Source organism: Dendropsophus ebraccatus, chromosome 12 (genome assembly GCF_027789765.1).
Source record: "Dendropsophus ebraccatus isolate aDenEbr1 chromosome 12, aDenEbr1.pat, whole genome shotgun sequence".
Taxonomy (NCBI): Eukaryota; Metazoa; Chordata; class Amphibia; order Anura; family Hylidae; genus Dendropsophus; species Dendropsophus ebraccatus.
In genome coordinates, this window is record NC_091465.1 from 65,645,823 (window position 1) to 65,673,650 (window position 27,828).

Consider the following 27,828-nt stretch of genomic DNA (forward strand, 5'->3'; position numbering starts at 1 on the left):
TCGATCACTGTGCCACAGTGCCCCTGCCCACATACTATATATAATAGTGAAGTGCAATGTGTCCAAAGCTTTTACCTTTTATACAGTTGTCCCTGGGAGTTCACTCCGTACACAGAACCATCCGTGCTGACCTCCACCATGATCAATTTACCATCTATCTGCTGCCACCGACTTCCCCTGCAGGATGTGGGATCCACACCATGGCGGTACCATATATCATTGTTGGAGTTGACACCCCAGCACCCATAAGGGCCACAGCTGTAATACTTCAGACTCCCATCTAGTGCAGTGTAGGACAAGACTGTAGACCTGGACACTACTTGATCCTGGTTGAGGCAGTAAATACCGTCCCCTGAATTGACTCCAGATGCAAATTTATTCCCACCTGCGTCTATTTGTTTCAGAGCACCTATGGGAACAAAATCAGAGATATATGTTAGAAGAGAGCAACAGACTGATAGATAGATAGATAGATAGATAGATAGATAGATAGATAGATAGATAGATAGATAGATGGTATCCCACCACAGGTGTTTTTGTCTCTCCTGTCAAAAAGCCTTTTCTCTCAGGTTAAAGTGGTGAAGAGGTATTCTAAAGTTTCGCTCCTAGGTGTCAGTGTTTTCTATATGTCTATGTATTAAACAGTTGAATTTAGTATTGGGTAAATGTTTTGTGTGTGCCATGTGTTTTGTGCTGACTAGCCATGAGCAAACATGCTCTTCAGAGCTTGATACACGTTCGAGTATTAGGGTACTCGATGGTACTTGTTACTCGGACAAGCATCTCGTGATACTCGAGGAAATCTCATCATCCGTTTCCTGTAAGTTTGGGCGCAATTTCTCAGCCAATAAACATGCAGGACACTCTTTGGTACATCCTGCGATGACGTGGGACCCATACATGTCGATAGCAGCGATTGGTTGGCCAGATCAGATGACCCTGCCATATAAAAATCTCTGCCGGCGGGACTCGCTTCAGACGTATGCTGGAAGAGATTAGGGACAGAGCTGCTGCTGGTCAGGGAGAGCGTTAAGAAGGGAATTAGTGTTCCAGTAGGCAGGGAATACTAGAGAAAGAACCAAACAGCCCTTGTAAGGGCTTAAAATTGTTATTATTTTTTTTTTTTGTATTACTCCAGACTGCCGGCTGGGACTTGCAGTGCAGCTGACACGATTTTAGCAGCACACTGTGGTGATTAGCTACTGGCAGAAAGGGGACAGCAGGTGTTGCATACGGACCCCTAAGAAGTGGTCAGTACTATTTTATTATTATGTGGCTGGTGCTGCTGCCGTTGTACATTGTATTACTGTGATTTGTAGTACACCTGCATAGAACTTCACTGCTCATTGTCCTGTGTAACAGGTGGCATAGACCAAAGACCACCACGTACACACAGACTCTATACGACAGCCTCCAAATACTAGTGTGACCACGAGTATATTTTCTTTTTTATTTATATATTTCTTAGTGAAGGCATATCCAAGCTCACTGCTAATTGCCCTGTGTGAGAGGGTGGCAAGCACTAAGTAGCTGCAGTCACCAACAGAATGTATACAACAGCCTCCAAAAAATTGTGTGACCACCACTATATTTTCTTATTTCTGTATTTCTTTGTGAAGGCACATCCAAGCTCACTGCTAATTGCCCTGTGTGAGAGGGTGGCATATAGTATATAGCTGCACTTACACACTCAGACTCTATACGACTACCTCCAAAAGTAGTCTGAGTAATATATTTTCTTGGCTTGCTGTGATCTTCAGAGCAGCTATCTCAGTCTTGACTGTGCAGTGTCCATAAAATGGTGAACCCCAGGGGTAAGGGTCGAGGAAGAGGGCGTGGGGTTCCAAGGGATGCAGTGGGCAGAGGCCGTGGTTCAGGGCAGGGTGACACAGCAGCACCCGTTGAGGAGGGAGCAGTGACACACCGCAGACATTCACTCCCTAGCTTCTTGCAACTTATGGGGTCTCACACCGCTATTGAAACCGCAGCAGTGTGAACAGGTGATCACATGGATAGCAGATAATGTGTCCAGTAACTTATCCACCACCCAGTCTTCCACTCAGTCCACCCACATTACCCAAGGGAATGGAACCCTTGCTCCAGCAGCTTAGCTTCCTTCCCCACAGCCTGGCCCCTCCAGGGAAAGGAGGGATTCCGAACCATCACCACCTCCATGCTCCCAGGAATTTTTTTCTGGACCCTTCCCTGAGTCTGGCCAACTGGAGCAGTCGATCTGTCCCTATGTCCAAACTATGCAGCTCACGCAGTCAGTGGGTGATGAAAGTGGGGACTTGCACGCGGGGTTTGAAGAGGTGTCTGATGATGACGATGAGACCTGGTTGTCAGACAGTGAGGTTGTAGTCATGATTGTAACTCAAAGTGGAGAGCAGAGTAAGGATTTGGAGGAAGAGCTGGTGGATGAGGAGGAGGTGACTGACCCCAGCTGGGTGGATAAGCCTAGTGAAGACAGTGCTTCTGAGGGGGAGGCAAATTCAGTCACAGGACCGGTTGGAAGAGGGGTGGGCAGAGGGAGAAGCAGGGCCAAAGCAAGTAAATCAGATTCAGCAACTGTTTCACAGAGTCAAACTCCCGTAGCCAGGCCTAGATGTTTGCAAGTCTGGAGGTTCTGTAAAGAAAGTGCTGATGCCCGACGGACTGTAGTGTGCAACCTGTGCCACACCAGGATCAGCAGGGGAGCCACCACTACCAGCCTAACCACAACCCGCATGCGCAGGCTAAACACCCCACTCAGTGGAACCAAGGCCGTTCAGTGATTGCAAGTCACACCCCTACTGCTTCCCTTGTGTCCCAATTTGGCTGACTAGCTCACCAAGGTGCGGCGCATCTGTGCGCATTTCCGCAAGTCAACCACAGATGCTGCCACCCTTAGGGCAGTGCAAAGGCGCTTGTAACTGCCAGCTCACTGACTGCTGTGCGACGTGCCTAGGCAGTGGAATTCCACCTTCCACATGGCAGCCAGGATTTACCAGCAATGCAGAGCCATTGTGGAATGCCAGATGTCAACCTCGGTAAGAAGCAGTAGTCAGGTCAGTCAGCTTCCTCAAATCTATAATAATAAAGAGTGGACGTGGATGACTGCTATCTTTCAGGTACTGGGCCCCTTTGAGGAGTCAACACAGATGGTCAGCGGCGATGCCGCCATTATCAGCCACACCATCCTCACCTGCTGGGTCTGCTTCAAACCTCCCTGCTCAGCCTGAAGTCTGAGACTTTGCCTTCGTCTCAGGAGACAGGGGAAGAACATCCGCCGCTAAATAGCCAGACCACCCCGACATCTGTTTCTCAGCACAGAGGAGGAAGAGGAGCAGACTGCTGCCGCGACTGAAGAGGGTACGCACGCTCAATCCTTAGCTGTTGAGCGTGTATGGCCTGAAGAGGAGGAATTGGTGGTGGAGGTGGAAATTGAGACTTAGCCTATTGAGGAGAGAGAATTGTTGCGTGTTGGGACCCTGGCACACATGGCTGACTTTATATTAGGCTGTCTTTCCCGTGGCCCCTTAAATTAAATTTTTTGCTGGGTGTTCACCCTCCTGGACCCTCGGTACAAACAGAACTTTTCCACTCTCATTCCTGCCGAGGAACGCAGTATAAGAGAGAATCAATATCAACAGGCCCTGGTCCAGAAGCTGAACATTTACATCTGACACCAGTAGCACCAGAGGACGTAGTTCTGTGAGCCAAAAAGCAGGGTAGAAGAGGGGTGGAGCAGGCAGCTTGTCAAGGGGCAGGGGAACACTCTCCAAGGCCTTTGACAGTTTCATGGCACCCCAACAAGACTATGTCAACCGTCCCCAGTCTAGACAGAGTAGGGGGGAGGCCTTCAGAAAGATGGTGAGGGAGTACCTTGCTGACCATACCAACGTCCTTCCCAATCACTCTGCTACATACAACTATTGGGTTGCAAAGCTGGATACGTGGCCCCAACTGGCGCTTTACGCCTTGGAGGTGCTGGGCTGCCCTAGCGTGTTGTCAGAGCAGGTCTTCAGGGCAGCTGGTGCCATCATCAATGATAAGCGCACCTGCCTGTCAATTGACAGCGCTGACAGGCTGACGTTTATAAAAATGAACAAAGCTTGGATTTCACCTGAATTCAACTGTCCACCCGGGGAAAGCAGCTCAACATGAAGATTGATGTTATCTCCTCTCCTCCTCCTCCTTAAATTTTCAGCCAACAGCCAATTCTTGTTCCACCATGCTGTGTCTGGCATAATTTTTGGAAGGCTCACCTGCTACCGCTTCTACCTTGGTCACTCTGTCATCACCGCCATGCTGTGTCTGGCATAATTTTTGGGAGGCTCAATTGCTTCCTCACTTTTAATAGTTCTCTGTGTCCTCACTGCCATGCTGTGTCAGGCCTAATTTTTGGGAGGCTCACTTGCTTCCTCACTCACTTTTAATGGTTCTCTGTGTCCTCTCTGCCAGACTGTGTCTGGCATAATTTTTGGGAGGCTCACTTGCTTCCTCACTCACTTTTAACCCCTTAAGGACAGAGCCTGAAATGGCCTTAATGACAGAGACAAATTTTATGAATATGACCAGTGTCACTTTATTCATTAATAACTTCGGGATGCTTTTACCTATCCGGCTGATTCTGAGATTGTTTTCTCGTGACATATTGTACTTTACATTTCTGGTAAATTGGAGTCGATAATCATAACAAATCTTTATGAAAAAAACCCAAATAATTTGAAAAAATGTGAAAAAATGCATTTTTCCAACTTTGAAACTTTTTTGCGTATACAGAAAGTGGTTATACCACATAAATTATATATTAAATAGCATTAGCAACATGTCTACTTTATGTTGGCGGCATTTATTAAATGATCTTTAATTTTTTTTAGACAATAGGAAGCTTAAAACATTAGCAGCAAATTTCCAAATTTTCAGTAAAATTTCAAAATCAGATATTTTTAGGGACCTGTTCAGGTTTAAAGTGTATTTGAGGGGCCTGTATGTTAGAAAGCCCCACAAAGCACCCCATTTCAGAAACTGCACCCCCCACACTCTGCAAAAGCATATCCAGAAAGTGTTTTAACCCTTTAGGGGAGTCACAGAAATAAAAGCTAAGTGTGTAAGAAATTTGAAAATTTTAATTTTCTGTGAAGAGATTTTATTGTAATCCAATATTTTTCATAATTATAAACCTATTACCAGAGAAATGCACCCCAATAATTATTGCCCCGTTTCTGCAGTTTATAGAAATACCCCATATGTGGCCCTATTGCGCTATTTGACGCAACCACAAGCCTCAGATACAAAGGAGCGCCTAGTGAATTTCAACGCCTCCGTTATATTTGGTCATTTCTGACTGTACCACTTCAGGTTGGCAGAGGCTCTGGGGTGCCAAAACCTAAAAAACACCCCTAAAGGGACACCATTTAGAAAACTACACCCCTCAAGGAATGTAACAAGGGGTGCGGTGAGCATTTGGACCCCACAGGTGCTTCACAGATTTTCCGAACAATATGGCGTGAAAAAAGAAAATTTTTTTTTTTTACACTAAAATGTTGTTCTAGCCTTCAATTTTTCATTTTCTTAAAGGGATAAGAGGAAAAAAAAGACACAAAATGTGTAGCGCAGTTTCTCCCGAGTACGGAAATACCCCACATGTGGCGATAAAGTGCCAAGGGGGCGCAGGACGAGCCTCCAAAGGGAAGGAGCGCCAATTGGCTTTTGGAAGCTGGATTTCACTGGAAAGGATTTCAAGGGCCATGTCGCATTTACAGAGCCCTCGTGCTGCCAAGACACTGGAAACCCCCCACAAGTGACCCCATTCTGGAAACTACACCCCTCAAGGAATCTAACAAGGGGCACAGTGAGCATATGGACCCCACTGGTGACGGGCACAAATGTGGAACAATGTGACGTAAAAGTAAAAAATTTCATTTTTTCACTTTCATGGCACAAATGTGCCCGTCATCAAGGGGTCCATATCCTCACTGCACCCCTTGTTAGATTCCTTGAGGGGTGCAGTTTCCAGAATGGGGTCACTTGTGGGGGGTTTCCAGTGTTTTGGCAGCACAAGGGCTCTGTAAATGCGACATGGCGTTCATCATCCATTCTAGCCAAATCCAACCTCCAAAATCCAAATGGCGCTCCTTCCCTTTGGAGGCTTGCCCTGCGCCCACATGGCGCTTTATGTCCACATGTGGGGTATTTACGGACTCGGGGGAAATTGCTCTACACATATTGTGTGTTTTTTTCTCTTTTAACCCCTTGTGAAAATGATAAATTCAAGGCTAGACCAACATTATAGTGTAAAAAATGTAATATTTCATTTTCACGCCACATTGTTCCACATTTGTGCCTGTCACCAGTGGGGTCCATATGCTCACTACACCCCTTGTTACATTCCTTGAGGGGTGTAGTTTCCATAATGGGGTCACTTGTGGGGGGGTTCAACTGTCTTGGCAACACAGAGGCCTTTTGAATGCAACATGGCCCCTTAAAATCCATTCCATCCAAATCCAGCCTTCAAAAACGAAATGGCGCTCCTTCCCTTCGGAGGCTTACCCTGCACCCGCATGGCGCTTTATGTCCACATGTGGGGTATTTCCGTACTCAGGGGAAATTGCTCTACACATTTAGTGGTTTTTTTTATCTTTTAGCCCCTTGTGAAAATGAAAAAATCATGACAAGATTAATGATTTAGAGTAAAAATTTTACAAAAATTACACTAAATGTTGGTCTAGCCTTGATTTTTTCCATTTCCACAAGGGGTTAAAAAATAAAATTAACACAAAACGTGTAGGGTAGTTTCCCCTGATTACGAAAATACCCCATATGTGGGCATAATGTGCCATATGGGCACAGGGCAAGCCACCAAAGGGACAGAGCGCAATTTAGAGGCTGGAATGGAGGATGGAGGCCATGTCGCAATTACAAAGCTCCTGTGCTGCCAGGTCAGTAGATACCCCCGACAAGTGACCCCATTCTGGAAACTACACCCCATAAGGAATCTAACAAGGGGTGCAGTGAGCATATGGACCCCACTGGTGACAGGCACTTACGTAGAACATTTGCCGAGAAAATAAAAAATACCATTTTTTTCATTTTCACGTCCCAAATGTGGCCGTCACCAGGGGGCCATATCCCCGCTGCCCCCCTTGTTAGATTCCTTATGGGGTGTAGTTTCCAGAATGGGGTCACTTGTGGGGGGTTTCTACTGTCCTGGCCGCACAGAGGCTTTGTAATTGCATCATGGCATCCTCTAATGGGAATGGCAGCCATACCTATTTAGCTGGGAAAAAGGGACAATTCTAATTTATTTGGGGGTATTAGGCCAATTATTAGTTTATAAGGTTGGAAATGACAGGTGTCCATCAAATTCAACCTGTGTTGATCCAGAGGAAGGCAAAAACCCCTCGTGAGGCAGACGACAGTAGCCGCATCACAGGGAAAAATTCCTTCCCGACTCCATAATGGCGATCAGAATAATCCCTGGATCAACGTGACACCTGAAATAGGAATAAGGGACAGAATTTAGATAATGTAGAACCCCAATGACTTGTGGTGCGCCTTGGAGCGATCCAGTATGCAGAGGCCGGGGTGATCAGGACAGGTGTCACACTGGAAAATGGTGTCCTTCCTGATCCCCTTGTTATGCCACACTCTGCACTTCTTCTGGGGTCTCCCGTTCTCCAGTGTGGGGGACGTCACCTGGAGAATGTTGTCCTGTTGCGATACGGGGTCCTTCATATCCAGAAGCGCTGGGTCCGCTCCATGGCTGCTAAATATTAGGGCTCTATTACTACTTCTGATATGTTCGGATCGTGCCGCAAGCTACAGGGCAGCGAGGGACCAGAAGAGGGGGCGCTGGTATAAAAGTTATCCCCGTACAGGTGGTGACCTTTATCCAGCAGTGGGAAGATCAGTTCCCGGACGATCTTCCCACTTGTTCCGAGGATAGGGGGGGAGGGGGCATCTGGGGCTGGATTCGGGTGTTCCTTCCTACATACACTCTAAGGGTACATGCACACTGCGGAATCGCGACAGATAACCCTTCGTGCATTCCGCAGTTGGCACCCGCCGGCGGACTGATGCAGGCGCACGTCTCCGTCCGTGTCATAGACTCCATTCTATGCACAGGCGGATTCCGCTCTCCGTCCAACGTATTCATTCTTTGGATGGACGACGGAATCCGCCCGTGCATAGAATGGAGTCTATGACACGGGTGGAGACATGCGCCCGCATCAGTCCGCCGGCGGGTGCCAGCTGCGGAATGCACAAAGGGTTATCCTTCGCCATTCCGCAGTGTGCACGTACCCTAAATCTGTAAGTGTACCCTGAGGTACTGTCACAAAGTTTGTAGAATTTCACACCATACCGTCATCTCTTATTGGGACGGTACTGGCGGAAAAGACGTGTCTGGGGGGCAGCGTACGCTACGCTACCCCCAGACACGTCACTGGATGATGAGGATGAATGGAGGAAAGAACGATCCCCCCCATTCATCCTCACTGGCTGTTTTGGTGTCGGAGGCAATAACGTATTCCTCTGACGCCGAAAACACCCTGGGGGCCATCTTTATATGGGGACTAGTATATGGGGTATGTAGTGGTGTAGTGTCAAACTTTATTCAATGTAGTGTGGTGTAATGTAGTGTTTTTTACGTGTTTTTTTTACAGTAAGTATAAAAAAAACCTACGCCAACAAAGGAGTTGCTGATAAATGCCGCACTTATGTGCGGCACTTATAAGCAGACCGAGGCAGTAGAATATAGAAAAAAAACACCCTACGCCAAAAAGGAAGAGTTGCTGATTAGCAGCGCACTTTCGTGCGATGCTGATCAACACTCAGCGGCGATAGGGTGCGGAAAATAGAAAAAAAAAAAAATTGGGAAAAATTTTTTTTTTTTTTCTATATTCTGAATATCCCTGTAGCTGCTGATAAGTGTATTACACATATCAGCCGCTAGGGGGCAGCAGAGCGCAAAATCCGGAAAATGACGAGGCTGGAGCCGAAAATAGCCGAAAGAAGACGACGAGGACCGCCGGAAAGACCCGAAGACCGAACGGAATGACGGAGGACGCCGCGAACCCGGAAGCCGCCGATCAGGAGCCCGGGACAGGTGAGTAATGTACAAATACCTGCTCTGGACCCCTCCGCTACCTAGCTGAGGGGTCCAGGGCAGGTATTTACTATTTTGTGGGACTCTGATCGCCGTGCCACCGGCCCGATCGCCGTGAACGGCCGGCCGGCCGTTCACGGCGATCGGGCCGGTGGCACGGCGATCACCATTACTTTTTACAGTAATGGCGGTCGGTGCCGTCCTCGGACAGCACCGACCGCCATTTTTTTCCGGGTCATCGGGTCACCGATGACCCGGAAAGGTTGCGATCGCCGCTATTGGCTGATCTGAATTGATCAGCCTATAGCGGCGATCGTAAGCACGGGGGGTGTTAACCACCCCCCGTGCCGAAAAGCTATGATGGCCTGCTATGATTTATAGCAGGCCATCTTCCCCGACCGCTGTGTGTGAACACGCAGCGATCGGGGAAACATCGGGCGTAAATTTACGCCCTGATGCGCTAAGTACCAGGGCGCCAGGGCGTAAGTTTACGCCCGATGTCGTTAAGGGGTTAATGGTTCTCTGTGTCCTCTCTGCCAGGCTGTGTCTGGCATAATTTTTGGGAGGCTCACTTGCTTCCTCACTCTCTTTTAATGGTTCTCTGTGTCCTCACTACCTTGCTGTGTCTGGCATAATTTTTGGGAGGCTGACTTGCTACCTGACTCACTTTTAATGGTTCTCTGTGTCCTCACTGCCATGCTGTATCTAGCATAATTTTTGGGAGGCTCACTTGCTACCTCACTCACTTTTAATGGTTCTCTGTGTCCTCACTGCCATGCGGTGTCAGGCCTAATTTTTCTGAGGTTGAATGCCTGCCTTATCTACCTTGTTCACTGACTTCTCACCGCCATGCTGTGTCAGGCTAAATTTTGGGGTGCTTCATATGCTACCTCTGTTTTAATGGTTCCATGTGTCCTCACTGCCATTCTGTGTCAGGCTAAATTTTGGGGTTGTTCATATGCTACCTCTGTTTTAATGGTTCACTGAGTTCTCACCGCCATGCTGTGTCAGGCTAAATTTTGGGGTGGTTCATATGTTACCTCTGTTTTAATGGTTCACTGAGTTCTCAACGCCATGCTGTGACAGGCTGAGTTTTGGGGTGCTTCATATGCTACCTCTGTTGTAATGGTTCCATGTGTCCTCACTGCCATTCTGTGTCAGGCTAAATTTTGGGGTTGTTCATATGCTACCTCTGTTTTAATGGTTCACTGAGTTCTCACCGCCATGCTGTGTCAGGCTAAATTTTGGGGTGGTTCATATGTTACCTCTGTTTTAATGGTTCACTGAGTTCTCAACGCCATGCTGTGACAGGCTGAGTTTTTGGGTGCTTCATATGCTACCTCTGTTTTATCCAGGCTGTTGCCCAGAATTTGACATAATGGTGTGATTAGGCAGCCTCAGAGGCACCCTTACATGCTGCCCCTGCTGGTGTGGTGTTTTTATAATTTTCTGAGGTTGACAGGTTTTCACACGACCTTCCCTCTGCCGAGCTTGGGTCCCCTGCAAAAATGCTCGAGTTTTCCATTGACTTCAATGGGGTTCGTTACTCGAAACGAGTACCCGAGTATCGGGAAATATTCGTCTCGAGTTACGAGCACCCGAGCATTTTAGTACTCGCTCATCACTAGTGCTGACCACTCACAAGGTGCTCTTTTCTTCTGGCCTGTTATCTTCCTTCTTTCTTCTGCACACACTCATTCCCACCACTCACAGAAAACTACACTGTAGGCCCCTGTAGGAGGACTTACATGGTGGAAGAAGTGCAGTTCAATTAATACCAGATTCTCAGAGAGGAAAGACGCAAAACCTACTGTTCCTCCTGTAGTTAAGCCAGGGCCTGGCTGATGCCAGGACCCCTGTTGGGGACAACGGAGTTAGTCAAGTCTAGACACCACAATGTATAGATGCAGCAGAAGACAACCAGTTCTTTCACAACTACTACAATACCTACTATGCAGGTAGTGCTAAGCACTTTAACGAAAGAGGTCACCAAGGAACACCCTGACCCACGCCGAGAACACATCTACACAGAGCAGGGCAGAATCCTGAGCACAAGAGGAAGTAGCCTTGATAGGACAAAGCAGCCAGTACTGAAGGCCTACGTATCCTATTGTGCAGTGCAGGTAACTGGGACACCCCCGGACACTTAGCTATGCCCAGATAACCATGACTGGGGCTTGTATTACCCCGACAGGACAAGTAGCTCGCAACTGTAGGGCAGAAGGTGGTCTATACACAAATACTGTACAAGTAAACAGATGCCTACAAGGTGTTTCTTCAGGTTCCGGTCGAGTACACAGCTACATTGGGTTGTCGCTCCTCAAATAGCAAACTCCTCTCCTCTACTCTTCAAGCACCGCTACCACTCCCTCTCTTCTCTATTGCTACCTTAAAGCACAAGCACCTCCTCAAGCACAACAAGGTCAAGCACTAAAGTCTGGGTGAATACTTGTCTAGGCTATGTTCCCACTACGTAAGAGACCGGCTGTTCCATGACCCATTGTGTGAACTGACAGGTCTTTTCTTTGAAGAGCCGCATGGGATCCCGTCCGGAGTGTATAAGATGAATAGGCAGTGTTCCACACCGTACTTTTACGTAGTGTGAACATAGCCCTATTATGTGAAACGTGCATTGTTATATTGAAGAACTTGACAGTAAAGCTGTTGTATTTTTATACTATCAGGACTCTGTCATCTTCTGTACGCACTGGCACCTATACACACAGCACCGCACACTGGGCGGGTCAGTTGCCACTCAGGACTACTGTGACAAGAGCCCAAGGGTTCCACTACAACTCGGCAGGTCAACGACCATTTGGGGAACACAGCCAGCCATACAATAGGTAGGTATAAACATCACACCTGTATGCTGGACTAGCACTGGCGTCACAACTATAACATTACTGGCTAAAGGCCCTATTTCACGGTCCAACAGTGAGGAGCAAACTACCGCTATCAGCGCTTGTTTGCTCCTCGTTCCCTGCTCGCTTCCACCGCTATTACACGTGGTGGCATCGAGTGGGTGAGAAAGTGGGAGGGGCCGCGGGGAGCAGAGGGCCTGCGCGGGTGAACGCTAGATTGTCTGGGCAGCCCATAGAGGATAGTGGCGGTCTGCTGTCGCCGATCCTATTTCACAGAGCGACGGCAGCAGATCGTTCCTATCACAGTCGTTTGTTTTTCAACATGTTTGAAAGACAAACGACTGCGATGATCAGCCGACATGAATGATCTCAGCTGATCGTTGCCTTCTATTCCACGGGAACATGGCCGATAATCGTTCCGTGGAATAGGGCCTTAAACTGACACAACCACCAACCACCTCTACCACAGATACATAGTATTCACACATTCAGACCTTATGACGTAGTGCCAGCAACGAAGACTGAATTCATGTCTTCTCAATTAATATTCCACGAAGTCGCAGCACATCCAGGTAGTGAAAGAACTTGTGATTTTATTTCATTGTAACAATAACAGCCAGTGCAACGTTTCCATCTCATCGCGAGACCTTTCTCAAGCCCGTCCTGTGTGCAGTGGGGTGAGCGCTGCTATACCGTGGTCCCCACTGTCTCTCCCACCAAACATAGTCATTCACTGCTGCGGGAGAGAGACAGAGGGGAGGGAGACACGCCGCATACAGGAGGAGATGCTCCTGTTGATGAGGTTCAGTCAGCCAACGGGGGGGGGGGGGGGGGGGGGTAGGTGAGTTTGGCCGCTCAGTTAGGAGTATAAGCTCAGAGGGGCGCGGGAGGATGAGTTATATGATGTGGGCTCCAAACCCATAGTAACTGGAGTCCCGGCATCTGCACCTCCACGGAAAGTGCCAGCACTGATGAGATCCCCCCCCCCCTTTCACTGATTGGTACCGGCCGCTCCTGGCTGTGTGGTGGCATGTGCATCGTACATGGGTAAGGATGAGTGGGGGCACTGTAATAGCTGGGATGAGTGCCGGGCCCAGGGTGTGTGTCTGTTCCTCTACTGCAGCCGGGGGAGGCCATTCCCAGCGGGATCAGGATGACTTCCTGGCTCATCCCTGTAGTGGCTGCGACCCCACCTATGTGCAATCTTCATGAGTATTCATGTTATCCAGCAGCCTCACCCTGCTCCTTATTGTATGTTTGGGCTGTGACAGTGTCTTGGCTCACTAACCGTATAATAGAGGCTTCTTGGCACTTGATGACTGCAATTTCTTTATACTGTAATAAGTGTCATGGAGCTCTCCCCATAAGAAATCCCCTAGTTAGTTTTAAAATGTAATTTCTCCATATACTGAGCCCCCTGCTGGACGTTTCGTAGGAATTACACCCAGACCTGCTCTGATTCGCGACGTCACGTTTTTTTTAGAGAAATTGAAGTCTGCCTGAACTACTAAATTGAGGAAAATAGCAGTATATGTGCATTTTGGCCGGATTTCTTTAAAAGTTATGAAAGGGACAATAGGGGAGATTTATCAAACCGGTGTAAAGTAGAATTGTCTTAGTTGCCTATAGCAAGCAATTTCCACCTGTCATTTATCAAAGAATCTGTGATAAATTAAAAGTGGAATCTGATTGGTTGCTAGGAGCAACTGAGATAATTCTACTGTACAGTTTGATAAATCTCCCCCAATGTTTTTTTTTTTTTTTTTTTTGCTTTACTGCTGTCATTTCTGTTTTTACACATTTATGGAGAAAGTCAAAAAAAAAATTTCTTACCATTAACAGCCACCCAGTTTCCATCTTGTAATTTGTAGATAGTATTCCCCCTGTTGACTCCCCAGATACCGGCTGGACCCACCGACACATGGATCAGCTTTCCCGGAAGCAGTTTCCAGTTTTGGTCCACCCATTGGTAGATGTTGTCATCATCATTCACACCATAAACCTCACCGGTTCCTGCATCTATCTGCTTCAGTTTACCAGGTATCACAGTGCACTGCAGATCTGAGAAAAGAAGCAACAAGAACAGTCCAAGAATGTCATAGTAACTGTAAACAAGGATCTACAAGGATTAAAAATGCATAAAGACCAATACCATTGGACTCAACCTCGGTAAAAGCAGTTTTGCATCTATTGATGTCTCCATTCATGGTGAGAAGCCACAGGTTTCCCTGATCATAAGATACATGTCGGAAGCTGCCAGAGATATCCTCCCGGGTCCAAGAGGTTCCAATGGGATTGCTAGCTGAGATCCCTTCCCTGGAATAGAGAGGAGAGGCTTCTTACTTTGGTGTAATCTTATGTTGTGCCCAGTGATGAACTGCTTTTTCCGCCTGCGTGCCACTAGGGGGCCCTGCACATAGAGTTGTATTGCTCTGATCAATACCAGCTGTATGAGTCCATTATGCAGTAAGCACCCCCTAGTGGTGACTAATGGTAACCAGAATTATGTTATGTATCAATACTGAAAATCTGAGTTTTTCTATACAAATACAGTGGTACCTTGTATTACGAGCATAATTAGTTCCGTGACTGTGCTTGTAATCTAAATCTACTCTTTTACCAAAGCAAATTTTCCCACAAGAAATCACTGATATGCAGACAATTTGTTCCACACCCCAAAAATAAGGATTTTTTAAAATTCTGAACATGTTAAACAGATGAAACAAACAATGAGAAACATCTGAATGTGTCATATTATAAGTTACTGTACAGTATAGCAATCAGCATGTGGAGTAAAATGTATAGTAAGTGCCAGCAGTAGTTTGTAGATACAGAATGGAGATGAAGATCCCTTTAATGCAGTAACATAGTACAACAGGCTAGAATAGAGAAGCAGGGCTGCTGTCAGAGGTCTGTGTGGTCACATGACAGCAATGGGGAAGGGGCACATATTCAGCATGGACCAATCAGGAAGTGAGAATCACAGAGCTGTGCAGGAGGACAGTGACAGAAACTTTGCGAAACAGCAGTGTGAATGGCTTAGTGTGAACGCAGGCACATTATAGCAGCAGTGTGTATAGCTGAGTGTAAGTGCAGGCACATCATAGCAGCAGTGTGTATAGCTGAGTGTGAGTTAAGACATTATAGCACCAGTGTGTACAGGTGAGTGTGAGTGCAGGCACAGTATAGCAGCAGTGTGTATAGCTGAGTGTAAGTGCGGGCACATTATAGTAGCAGTGTGTATAGCTAAGTGTAAGTGCAGGCACATTATAGTAGTAGTGGAGAGGATGGGAAACACAACGGCTGATAGAGACTGCAAGGAGCATGAAGGAATGAGCAGGGCAGATGTGTGTACAGTATAGCACCTCTGTCCGGGGAGAGAGGGGTTACAGCTATTACCTCCCCAGTCCTGTCCCCTGATGCAAACCCTAGCCTGAAGTGGATCTGCTATGATTTGGAAGGTGAGGGAGACTTCTTGGGTCAGAGTACAGTGCTGTAGACCCCACTATGCAGACCCTGCCCCTCCCCTGCTCCTGCTTCCACCCAGTACAAGGAAGAGAAGGAGGGGCGCTTCCTTGTGTAGTATGAAGAGACAGGAAGTGTAATAGCAAGGTGCTGCAGGCATCCTCTCACCTGGAAGCTATAGGCACAACTCTATGAAAGGCGTGTATCATTGTAGAAGGCAAATGCAGAAAGGGGCAATCACAACGGATTACCAGACCAGACAAGAGTCCTCACATAGTAGGATCAGCGCAGGAGTACTTGGATTTGCACAGGGGTGTGCAGCCAAAGGTCATCAAACCATCAGTAAAGTAATACCATATACTCTTTATTTGCAACGCGTTTCAGCCTGATGTGTCTAATACAGACCTTTCTCAAGCATAAGGGGTAGACTATGTGCACACACTATGTAGGGAATCAGTAATGACTAATGACAAAAGACTTCTGGGTCAGTGACCTCGGAGGTCTGAGATTGAACTATAAACAAATGTCAGTACAAGCATAAATAAACAAACGCCAAATAAAAGCATAAATATACAATTCAAGTGTGAGACCAGTAAGTAAACTGGACTTACAATAAGATATGTAAACGCTGTAAATGAGTAAATAAATAAATAAAATGAAGAAATCCATAGATATATACATAACTATATCGGGCACCTAATGATATAAAGTCCATAGTCCATAAAAGATCTATATGCATGATTCCAAACAGGTGCGTAAATAAATGAAATAAATGAACAAGCCCATAAGTATATCCATAACCATGTCAGGTGCGTAGCGGTGCAAAAACTCATGGTCAGCATCGTACTGGGCCACCGCAGGATCCTCCTGTAGGCCCCGGCCCCCAACGCTTGCAGCACACTGTTTGTCGGGCGGCAGGGCCCCCGACAGTGATACATTGCTGCCGTCCTGTCAATGCTGTCATCTGACTGGGCCCTCACTTACCCAGTCAGATGACAGCATCAGTGCCCACTCCGAATCCAGCAGAGGAGACAGGAAAACCTCTCCCAAACTGCGCCGGAGTCCGTCCCTCCCCCCCCGAACGCCCACGCACTCACTCCCTTTCGCCCGAGCAGCGCCACCCACCAAACAGATGGCCTGTGCGACTTCTTCTCCTCCAGGGACCAGGGCTGTGAGCCGGAGCTGGTGAGGGGTATGTGTCGGACCCTCCCCCGGTCACCCCAGCTGTCCCCCAGTTACCTCAGCAGCCCCAGTCACCCCAGCTGTCCCCCTGTCACCCCCAGCTGTCACCCCGACTGTCCCCCATTCCCCCCAGCTGTCACCTTGTCACCCCAACTGTCCCCCAGTCACCCCAGCTGTCCCCCTGTCACCCCCAGAAGTCCCAGTCACCACAGCTGTCCCCCAGTAACCCCAACTGTCCCCCAGTCACCCCAGCTGTCCCCTGTCACCCCCAGCAGTCCCAGTCACCTAAGCAGCCCCAGTCATCACAGCTGTCCCCATGTCACCTGCAGCTGTCACCGCAGCAGCTGTAGTCACCCCAACTGTCCCCCTATCACCCCCAGCTGTCACCCCAGCAGCTGTAGTCACCAAAACTGTCCCCCTGTCACCCCAGCTGTCCTTCTGTCACCTCCAGCAGTCACAGTCACCCCAGCTTTCCAGCTGTCACCCCAGCAGCTGTAATCACCCCAACAGTCCCCCCAGTCACCCCCAGCTGCCTCTCAGCAGATGAGTTGTGGTCGGAAAAGTCTTCATGATGGCTGCACCAGATGGAGAAGAAACCAAAAAGTGAGCTAGTGCAATCAGAGAAGACGTCACCTGTGAGTCATTAGTAACTGCACTGTAATTGCTTCTATATCGTGCAGAGCCTGTGTACCATTGGGGTCTAAATGGGTCAGTGTATGGTTTGCGCTAGTGTACTGACACAGACCTGCAGTCACTACAGTACACTAGCGCAAACTTTTAAACTGCCTTGGAGCTCCCGACATCAGTTCTACAAGCGTATGAATGACCCCTTAGTCAGTATGCGGTGGTAATGGTGGTGGTCACAGTGAGGTGATGAGGTCATTTTTTTTTCTTATATACAGGTTTTATTGGTAACCTCATTCTTGGTTTTCTGGATTTGGTGATAATATGGTAAGAGTGTGACAGTATGGTAATAATATAGTAACAGTGAAGGTATAGTAATAATACGGTAGGAGTAAATGTTTTTGTTTTATCCCCTATCAGTGATGTTCTGGGGTCACTTCCCTACACTGAGCCCCCACAGATCTATGTATTCTTATATTCCACAAAGCATCCAGTGTATAATGCACCTAGGACCCAACTACAACAGCTGCAGGCACTACAACTCCCAGTATGTACTGACAGTCTGAAGCCCTCAGGATATGCTGGGAGTTGTAGTACAGTGCAGAGAGATGTATTGCTGGATCTTCAGGGCTAATGGTTGTGAACCACAGATTATAGCCACCAGGAGCCTCTGCACACAGCGATTTATTAATTACTCAGAAACTACAACTCCCAGTATAGCCTGAGAGCTGTATAAATGTAGGGAGTTCTGAGATTTGTCACAGATACAGATGAATCCAGAAAAGGAGCAGGTCAGCATGTCGTGTCTCACTGGTTCTTTAATGGTGGGCCCCAGTCCGACACTGCTCATGGTCTATAGCACCAAACAAAACTGCAGGTATTCATAAGTATGTCTATAAGTACGTCTATATATCTACTAGGGATGGTCCGAACCTGCCGAGGTTCGGGTTCGTACGAACCCGGACTCTCGGCAATGATTCCCGCTGTCTTAAACCTCCGTGGAGAGGGTAGATAAAGCGGGAGGAAAACTGGGATACAGCCTATAGCTGTGGCTGTATCCTGGTTTTCCAGGCGGTCCTCCCACTGTATCCATTCTCTCCTCGGAGGTTTAAGACAGCGGGAATCATTGCCGAGAGTCCGGGTTCGTACGAACCCGAACCTCGGCAGGTTCGGACCATCCCTAATATATACACATACTTATGAACACCTGCAGTTTTGTTTGGTGCTATGGACCATGAGTTTTTGCACCGCTACGCAACCAACATGGTTATGGATATACTTATGGAATTGTTCATTTATTTCATTTATTTACGCACCTGTTTGGAATCATGCATATAGATCTTTTATGGACTATGGACTTTATATCATTAGGTGCCCAATATAGTTATGTATATATCTATGGATTTGTTCATTTTATTTATTTATTTACTCATTTACAGCGTTTACATATCTCATTGTTAGTCCAGTTTACTTACTGGTCTCTACTCGAATTGTATATTTATGCTTTTATTTGGCATTTGTTCATTTATGCTTGTACTGACATCTGTTTATAGTTCAATCTCAGACCTCCGAGGTCACTGACCAGAAGTCTTTTGTCATTAGTCATTACTGATTCCCTATATAGTGTGTGCACATAGTCTACCCCTTATGCTTGAGAAAGGCCTGTATTAGACACATCAGGCGAAACGCGTTGCAAATAAAGAGCATATGGCAGGGGTACTCAACAACTTTTAGTGAAGGTCCACTTACCGGGGTCTATAGTCAGGGGCGGTCTTGGCATTTCTGGGGCCCCAAGCGAAGTTATGTCTGAGGCCCCCCCCTCGACACGCGTTCCAAAACAATAGGCCGATGTGTGTTGCCCTCAGTAGTATATACCCCTTGTTTGCTTCCCCCAGTAGTATATAGACCCCTGTGTGTTCCCCCAGTTATATATAGCCCCCCCACCGTGTGCTTCCCCAGAAGTATATAGACCTCCTGTGTGCTGCCCCAGTTGTATATAGACCCCCTGTGTGCTCCCTCAGGGGTATTTAGCCCCCCTGTGTGCTCCCCCACTTGGATACAGACCTCCTGTGTGCTCCCCCACTTGGATATAGACCCCTGTGTGCTCCTCCAGTAGTATATAAACCCCTGTGTGGTTCCCCCAGTAGTATATAGACCCCCTGTGTGCCCCACCAGTATTATATAGACCCCTTGTGTGCTGCCCCAGTAGTATACAGACCCCTGTGTGCTCCCCCAGTTATATATAGACCACCTGTGTGCCTCACAAGTAGTATATAGACCCCCTGTATGTTCCCCCAGTAGTAAATAGACCCCCTGTGTGCCCCACCAGTAGTATATAGACCCCTGTGTGCTCCCCCACTTGGATATAGACCTCCTGTGTGCTCTCCAAGTTGTGTATAGACCCCATTCTGCTGCCCCAAGTTGTATATAGACCCCCTGTGTGCTGCCCCCAATAGTATGTAGACCCCTTTGTGAAGCCCCAGTAGTCTATAGCCCCCCTGTGTGCTCCCCCTGTTATATAGCCCCCCTGTGTGCTCCCCCCATTTATATAGACCCCTGATGTGCGCTCCCCCAGTTAAACAGACCCCTGTGTGCTCCCCCTCCCATATAGTATATAACACAATAAAACAAACACTTATACTCACCTGGTTCCGGGCGTCTCCTCTTCTCTTCACTTTTGTGGCCGCAGGAAGGGTTTTTTCTGCGATCACAAGAGACCGCACTCCCCTTGTCCTGGCGCCGATGCTCCAGTGATGTCACTGGAGCGCCGGCACCACAAGGACAGAGCGGCCACTTGTGACCGCAGGGAAACCACTTTCTGTGGCCACAAAAGTGAATGACAAGAAGGGAGACAATGTCTCCTGCCCTGTAAGTTCTGCTGCTGCATGTAACTATGAGTGCTCATTACGAGTGCTCATAGTTACAGTTCAGATGGCAGCAGCGAGCGGGGCAGCAGCCCTGTCCAGGGGTCTTGAGCACAAGAGCGGGGCGTGGGGGCCCCCCTGGATGTTGGGGGCCCCAAGCGAGCGCTTGGTGTGCTTGGTGCCAAAGACCGCCACTGTCTATAGTCAGGTGAAGGTCCGAGCTGAACATCGTTTCACAAACGTTCAACTATTTACATACAGAATTGCTGCTTATTAGCGGGAAAACTGGCATTTTTTCTCTCTCACCAGCCCTTTGATATAAGGTACAAAGGGGGTGACTGCTCTGGTAGTATATAGCCCACCCCTGTTGCTCTTGCTCCCCCAGTAGTGTATAGCCCCCCCCCCCTGTGCACTCTCCCCCTGTAGTATATAGCCCCCTGTGAGCTCCCCCCAGTAGTATATAGCCCCCCGTGCTCTCCCCCTGTAGTATATAGCCCCCTGTGAGCTCCCCCCAGTAGTATATAGCCCCCCTGTGAGCTCCCCCCAGTAGTATATAGCCCCCCTGTGAGCTCCCCCCAGTAGTATGTAGCCCCCCTGTGAGCTCCCCCCAGTAGTATATAGCCCCCTGTGCTCTCCCCCTGTAGTGTATAGCCCCCTGTGAGCTCCCCCCAGTAGTATATAGCCCCCTGTGCTCTCCCCCTGTAGTATATAGCCCCTTGTGCTCTCCCCCTGTAGCATATAGCCCCTTGTGAGCTCCTCCCAGTAGTATATAGCCCCATTGAGAGCTCCCCCCAGTAGTAAATAGCACCGCTGTGCTCTCCCCCTGTAGTATATAGCCCCCTGTGAGGTCCCCCCAGTAGTATATATAGGCCCCCTGTGAGCTCCCCCCAGTAGTATATAGCCCCCCTGTGCTCTCCCCCTGTAGTATATAGCCCCCTGTGATCTCCCCCCAGTAGTATATAGCCCCCTGTGCTCTCTCCCTGTAGTATAAAGCCCCCTGTGAGGTACCCCCAGTAGTATATAGGCCCCCTGTGCTCTCCTCCCAGTAGTATATAGCCCCCCTGTGCTCTCCCACAGTAGTATATAGCCCCCTGTGATCTCCCCCCAGTAGTATACAGCTCCCTGTGCTCTCCCCCTGTAGTATATAGCGCCCCTGTGCGCTCTCCCCTTATAGACAGACAAAAAAAAAACTCACCCAGCACCTCGCTCCCCCGCTGTGCCTGTCTTCTCTTCTCCTGTCGGTCCGGCCCCCGGCTGATACGCGCTCTCTGTAGGGACGTCAGGGGGATTCCCCAGCAGAACGCGCACCCGGAAGTTCAGGCCGACGGCGTACACTGAGGTCACTGATGCGCGCTCTGCTGGGGAATCCCCGGGACGTCCCTACAGAGAGCGCATATCAGCCGGGGGCCGGACCGACACTGCCCCACAGGCGTGCTGCAACCTAAGGACAGTACGCCTATGGGGCGGGAGGCATTGCAGTGGGGAGCGGGACCTCCTAACCGTCCCAGATCCGGTCGGATCCGGGGCGGTTAGGAGGTCTGACCAGGGGTCCGGACAGCTGGCCTCCGCGGTCCGGGTTCGGACAACGGTCCGCCAGTTAAGGACCCCTGGTATATGGTATTACTTTACTGATGGTTTGATGACCTTTGGCTGCATACCCCTGTGCAAATCCAAGTACTCCTGCGCTGATCCTACTACGTGGGGACTCTTCCTGGTCTGGTAATCCGTTGTGATTGCCCCTTTCTGCATTTGACCAGTACAAGGGTCTCTTAAATTTAAAGCAATGCTCTTAAACCCAGATATAATTTTTAAAAATTGTGAGCTTTTCTTGCTTAAACCAAGGTACCACTGTATACTATAAAATGATTACCAGAGAACTAAGGCCCATAATGGAATGGGGAATCTAGTTGGGTCTCTTTAGGGAATAGAACCTTTTCTGGTTTATGTTATTCCCCTGATAATATATTACTGGCAGGCAGAAATTTTACAGGTTGGGAGTCAATATCATGTCTCTATGTTGTCGATCACAGTGCCACAGTGCCCCTGCCCATATACTATGTATAATAGTGAAGTGCAATGTGTCCAAAGCTTTTACCTTTTATATACTTGTCCCTGGGAGTTCACACCGTAGACAGAACCATCTGTGCTGACCTCCACCATGATCAATTTACCGTCTATCTGTTGCCACCGACTTCCCCTGCAGGATGTGGGCTGCACACCATGGCGGTACCATATATCATTGTTAGAGTTGACACCCCAGCAGCCATAAGGGCCACAGCTGTAATACTTCAGACTCCCATCTAGTGCAGTGTAGGACAAGACTGTAGATCTGGAAACTACTTGATCCTGGTTGAGGCAGTAAATACCGTCCCCTGAATTGACTCCAGATGCAAACTTTTCCCCACCTGCGTCTATTTGTTTCAGAGCACCTATGGGAACAAAATCAGAGATATATGTTAGAAGAGAGCAACAGACAAACAGATAGATAGATAGATAGATAGATAGATAGATAGATAGATAGATAGATAGATAGATAGACTATCTACTAGTGGGATTACTGGGGTTTTCAAGACAAGATTTTTTTTTTTACACATCTTCTCATATCTCCTTATAGCGCACAGGGCGCTGAGGATGAAGGTATGTTTCTTACCTTCATCCTCAGCGCTGTTCCATTCAGTTTATAGTTAAATCCGTACCCTAGTAAGGCGGATTGGGGGTGGAGCTACCACCGACAATGCACCGATTCACCACCCACCCCCAGTGAATCAAACTGCCTTAATAGCCAACGTATTTAACGACAAACTGCACAGAAATGGCAAAGAGGATAAAGGTTAGAAATATACCTTCATCCTTGGTGCCTTGTGCGCTGTAAGGAGATATGAGAAGATTTCTCTTTCCCTTTATAGGGGTTTGGGAACCTATGGTATGAGATAATGGGAGGTCTGACCTCTGTGCCCGCCCAGGTATCTCTAGAACAGTGCCCTGACTTCTTTATTTTGAATGGACCCATGGGTTGATGTGTGATGTCCCACCACTTTTGTTTCTCTTGTGCACCTGTCCTAAAGTTCTCACTAAGGTTAAAGTGGTGGATGTAGTACTTTAGTTTCCCCACTAGAAGTCTCCACTATGTGTATGTAGCTGAAGCTAAAGGGTTAAGTGTTTTGTACCATGTGTTTTGTGCTGACCACTAGTAGATGCTCTTTCTATCTCTCCTATCCTCTTCTTCCTCTCTTGCGCACACACTCAGCCCTACCACTCACAGGAGGGTTTAGATATTACCCTCATCGGAGGAGTTAAACTGGTGGAGGAAGTGAGATCAGTCTTAGTCTAGTTTCCAGTGAGAGAGGACACACAGAAACTAGTTACTGCTGAAGCTAAGCCAGGGCCTTACTCTGGCCAGGACCTCTGAAAGGGACAAAAAATAGATGCAACTAAAGATTTTCTATCTACATGCAACCACTATAGTGGTTGTTCACCGTCACTAAAGTTCCTACTATCTTCCAGCACCTAGTCCTACAAGTACCAGGTCTATTTCACTGTTAGCACTCAAGTTTGTATCAAGATTTGAGATCTGCAATGCATCTGCATAATGTGTACTGTCTATTTGCAATGTTACCCAGTAAACTATTTTATTTTTGTACGAAACGCACAGGACTCTTGTCATGAATGTGCCTGTGCTGAGTTCCGCGTGCCCCTCGGTTCATGTTGTGTGGCCGAGATGGCGCTGATATTCAGTATTTTTGTATGTTTGTGCAGTGTCCTGAACCCTGTCTGAACACTGTTCTATTTCCTTCTGGGTTTGTTCAGCCACACCCGCTTTGCCTGAGACACTTCTGGCTACTCCGGAGTTAACTCTGATGCTGGTTAGCTAGTCTGACAGACTGTTCTCCTAGCCAGTCAGGTTGCTCTTGCCCCAGGTGTTCTGAGGCGATTAGGGGTCTGGTCCAATCAGATTCTGCACTGACCTCTGGTCTCCTATATAGTGTGTGCCAGCCTGCCTCTCACTGCCGGATATTGCGCTTGTCTCTGCCTGCTTCTGTCTGTCTCTCTGTGTTTATTCTGACCTTTTTGCCTTGTATTCTGACCATCCTTACTAGCTGCCTGCCCCTGAACATATTGCCTGTTTATTGACTTCGCTTATTGGATTGTGATTTGTACTGCACTGCCCAATTGTTGTGACCCGGACTGTCGACTCTTCGACTCTGTGGGTGACGGTACTGACATCCTGGGTGGGTTAACTACCACTCCATGTTGCTGTGACAAGAGCCCAAGGGAACTGCAGCAAGCCCAGAGGTTACCAACCATTTTGGGGACATAAACCGGCCATACAAAACAGGTACCAACATCACACCTGTGCACTGTTACAGTGCTGGCGTCGCGACAAATAACATGACAAATACTGGCCAAGTACCACAGATGCGTGAATAACAGCTCCATTAATTCTCTATGGAGCAGCCAGAGATAGCCAAGTGCTTTACTGTGGGGAAAAGTAAAACTAGTTTGTCAAGCCTCTTAATGTGCTGCCTCACTTTTACATACTTTTATTTATTGGTATAGCGCCAACTGATTTTACATCATTTTACATAGTTTTCCAATTTTGGACCCTGTCCCCATTGGGGTTCACAATCTAAATTAACCTATCTGTATGTTTTGGGGGGAAACCCATGCACTTGCCCTATGAAGCCTAAAGGCAAATCCTTATGGTATTACCTGTATTTCTACACACCTACAGCCTGCAGAATGTTGTATAATCCACTAGATACAATAAGTGAGAAAATAATATCTGTCTAAATACTGAATTACTCTAACACATACTATGGCTGATGGAGACTGTGTCAACAAGCACCTAGTAACATGTTATTCTATTGTATACAGACAGTACAGGTTACAAAAAAAACCTCAGCAGTTCAAAAATATTCTGCAGATCCTACTGAGCACAATCCAAAGTCAACACTGTAAATACCAGAACTGATATAGCCAATGAATCACGCACAGCAACAATAAACAGCGTGTAAGATTGATCAATGCTGGACATATTCAGTATGTCTGTGCAAACTTTTTATTATGTTCATAAAATATTTACTGAAGGTGTTCTACCCTTTGTGTAATCCCTTTCTGTTACAAAGGTCCCCAGGGTATGAGCAAAGTGCATGGTGTCCTTCAGCTGGAACATCCGCTGAGATCAGCTGCAATCTGTGCTGGAACGTTAAAGGGGTTATCCAGTGCTACAAAAACATGGCCACTTTCTTTCAGAGACAACACGACTCTTGTCTCCAGTTCAGGTGCAGTTTGCAATTAAAGGGGTTATCCAGCACTACAAAAACATGGCCACTTTCCCCCTACTGTTGTCTCCAGGTTGGGTGGGGTTTTGAAACTTAGTTCCATTGAAGTAAATGGAGCTTAATTGCAAACCACACCTGGACTGGAGACAACATGTTTTTGTAGCACTGGATAACCCCTTTAAGCTCCATTCCCTTCAATGGAACTGAGCAGCAAAACCCCACCCAAGCTGGAGACAAGAGTGGGGCTGTCTTTGAAAGAAAGTGGCCATGTTTTTGTAGCGGTGGTTAACCCCTTTAAGGTCCTATTACACTGCGGCGGTATCTAGCAGGTACATCCTCTTTAATCTGAACCCACGGATTGAACAGCGCCATCACGGGGAAGCCGGTGCCGCGGTCCGTCAATTCTTCCGAGCGGAGGGAGGATGCGCAAATTCCGCCAGTAAGGGCCAGTGTTAATTGGCCCTTACCACACATACTCTCTCCAGCGTACAGACGATTCAAACCTGTTTTAAATATTTTTAAAAATTAGGTTCTTAGCAAACTATGTGATCAAACAGAGTGTAGCATCTCACCACGTTAAGGTGATCAGATTGTACACTCGGTTTGATCATAGAGTTTGCTAAGAACTTCATTTTTCTCAATCTTTTGAACAGGTTTTTATTGTGTGTTCGCTGGAGGGAGTATGTGAGGTAAGTCCTGGCATTTGCAGGTTGCTGTTGCACTTTTTGTATGTCTGATGACATGTCAGAAGTTAGTGCAAATGACACGCTTTAAGGAAGATGCCAAGTCGTGTTTCCTGCTCTGCCTGGTAGATAAGGATCCTGAATAATATCATAGGTTCATGAAGCTGAGATATGGGAAGCTGTTGGGTCCCTGTAAAACTGCTTTAGTTGCCCGCTGCTGCCTGTGACCTGAAGGAAACACTGTAGTCACCTGTGATTTTTCTTTGAATAACAAGAGAACAGCCCTGCCGGCTCACAATATTACAAATAGATGAATTTCATAACCTTGCAGAATTTTTCTTTCATATACAAGCAATAGAGCGACCTGATCTGAATTTTTTACATGACCACTTAAAATACAGCACCCAATATCTCAGCTTTCAGGACCACATTAAAGGGGTTATCCAGTGCTACAAAAACATGGCCACTTTCCCCCTGCTGTTGTCTCCAGTTTGAGTGGAGTTTTGAAACTCAGTTCCATTGAAGTAAATGGAGCTTAATTGCAAACCACACTTGAACTGGAGACAACAGTAGGGGGAAAAGTGGCCATGTTTTTGTAGCGCTGAATAACCCCTTTAAGTGTTTTAAAAGGGACAGTGTTTTTTTTTTTTCTTTACTGAAGTCATCTCTGTATTTACACATTAAGGCTATGTTCACACTGCGTATCTTTCCGTCCGCAGTTCTTACGCCGCCGTACATGTGCAGCCGAAACTACGGCCGTGGGAAAAAAGCGGCCGGATGCGTACACACCGCGAACATACGCCCGTAGTAGAGTTATGCTTCCCTAGCTTGTTTCGAAGCGATCTGAAGCAGGTCATTTACTTGGAAATCTTCGCCCAGCCCAATAAAACACACAGAACGTTTTGAATCGAAAAATCAAGTCCAATTTGGCTGGAATAAGTACTTTGTACGGGACCGCAAGGAAATCCACGGCCGTGAGTTCGAACATTTCCGTCCTCAAACAATGGTCTTGTTCATTTTTCACGGCGGCGTATACGATCCGGTCTAAGTTCATACGTAGTGTGAACTGTGCGGCCGTATATCGTATACTTTCAAGCGAACGCATCAACCTCAAAACTGCGTGCGTATATTGGCGGTTCGCACTACGAGCGGAAATATACGTAGTGTGAACATAGCCTAATAGAGAAGGTCAAAAATATTTTTTCTTACCATTAACAGCCACCCAGTTGCCATCTTGGAATTTGTAGATAGTATTCCCCCTGTTGACTCCCCAGACACCGGCTGGACCCACCGACACATGGATCAGCTTTCCAGGGAGCAGCTTCCAGTTTTGGTCCACCCATTGGTAGATGTTGTCATCATCATTCACACCATACACCTCATCGGCTCCTGCATCTATTTGCCTCAGCTTCCCAGGTATCACAGTGCACTGCAGTACTGAGAAAAGAAGCAACAAGACAGTCCAAGAATATCATAGTAATAAAGAATGATCTACAAGGATTCAAATGCAAAGAAGAGCAGTTCCATTATGCAGTTTTATTATTGGACTCATATATAGATAAAGGTTACCTGCAGCCGCTCCTGCGCACAGGAATAAGAGACCAAAGATATGGATCATGGTGACTTCTTACTGTGGTGACCGACAGGCTGTACACCTTTTAGAAGCTGCCTGAACTCCTCCCCATGTCACATCATATATTGTAAGGCAGGGACTTGTGACATTCTCCGAATCCATGGGGTGTGGTAAACATATGTATATATTCTATATAACAAGCT

At 47.5% G+C, this 27,828-nt stretch overlaps 1 protein-coding gene across 1 annotated transcript; it reads right to left on the minus strand.

The window, feature by feature from the left end:
- Positions 1–41: 41 nt before the first annotated feature.
- Positions 42–27,810, minus strand: LOC138769016 (fish-egg lectin-like). The gene is made up of 6 exons (XM_069947170.1): positions 27,622–27,810; positions 27,262–27,489; positions 22,183–22,516; positions 14,105–14,268; positions 13,786–14,013; positions 42–409 (listed from the first exon to the last, which is right to left on the minus strand). The coding sequence occupies exons 1-6, from the start codon at positions 27,668–27,670 to the stop codon at positions 72–74; spliced, it is 1,341 nt and encodes a 446-aa protein (XP_069803271.1). The 5' UTR covers positions 27,671–27,810; the 3' UTR covers positions 42–71.
- Between the last annotated feature and the right edge of the window lie 18 nt (positions 27,811–27,828).

Excerpts from the sequence above, each read along its gene's own strand:
- LOC138769016 (XM_069947170.1), bottom strand. The coding sequence starts at position 27,670 with ATGATCCATATCTTTGGTCTCTTATTCCTGTGCGCAGGAGCGGCTGCA. Across the intron at positions 22,517-27,261 it reads CAACTGGGTGGCTGTTAATG|GTGCTCTGAAACAAATAGAC; the intron begins GTAAGAAAAAAT and ends TTGTTCCCATAG. Across the intron at positions 410-13,785 it reads AAACTGGGTGGCTGTTAATG|GTGCTCTGAAACAAATAGAC; the intron begins GTAAGAAATTTT and ends TTGTTCCCATAG.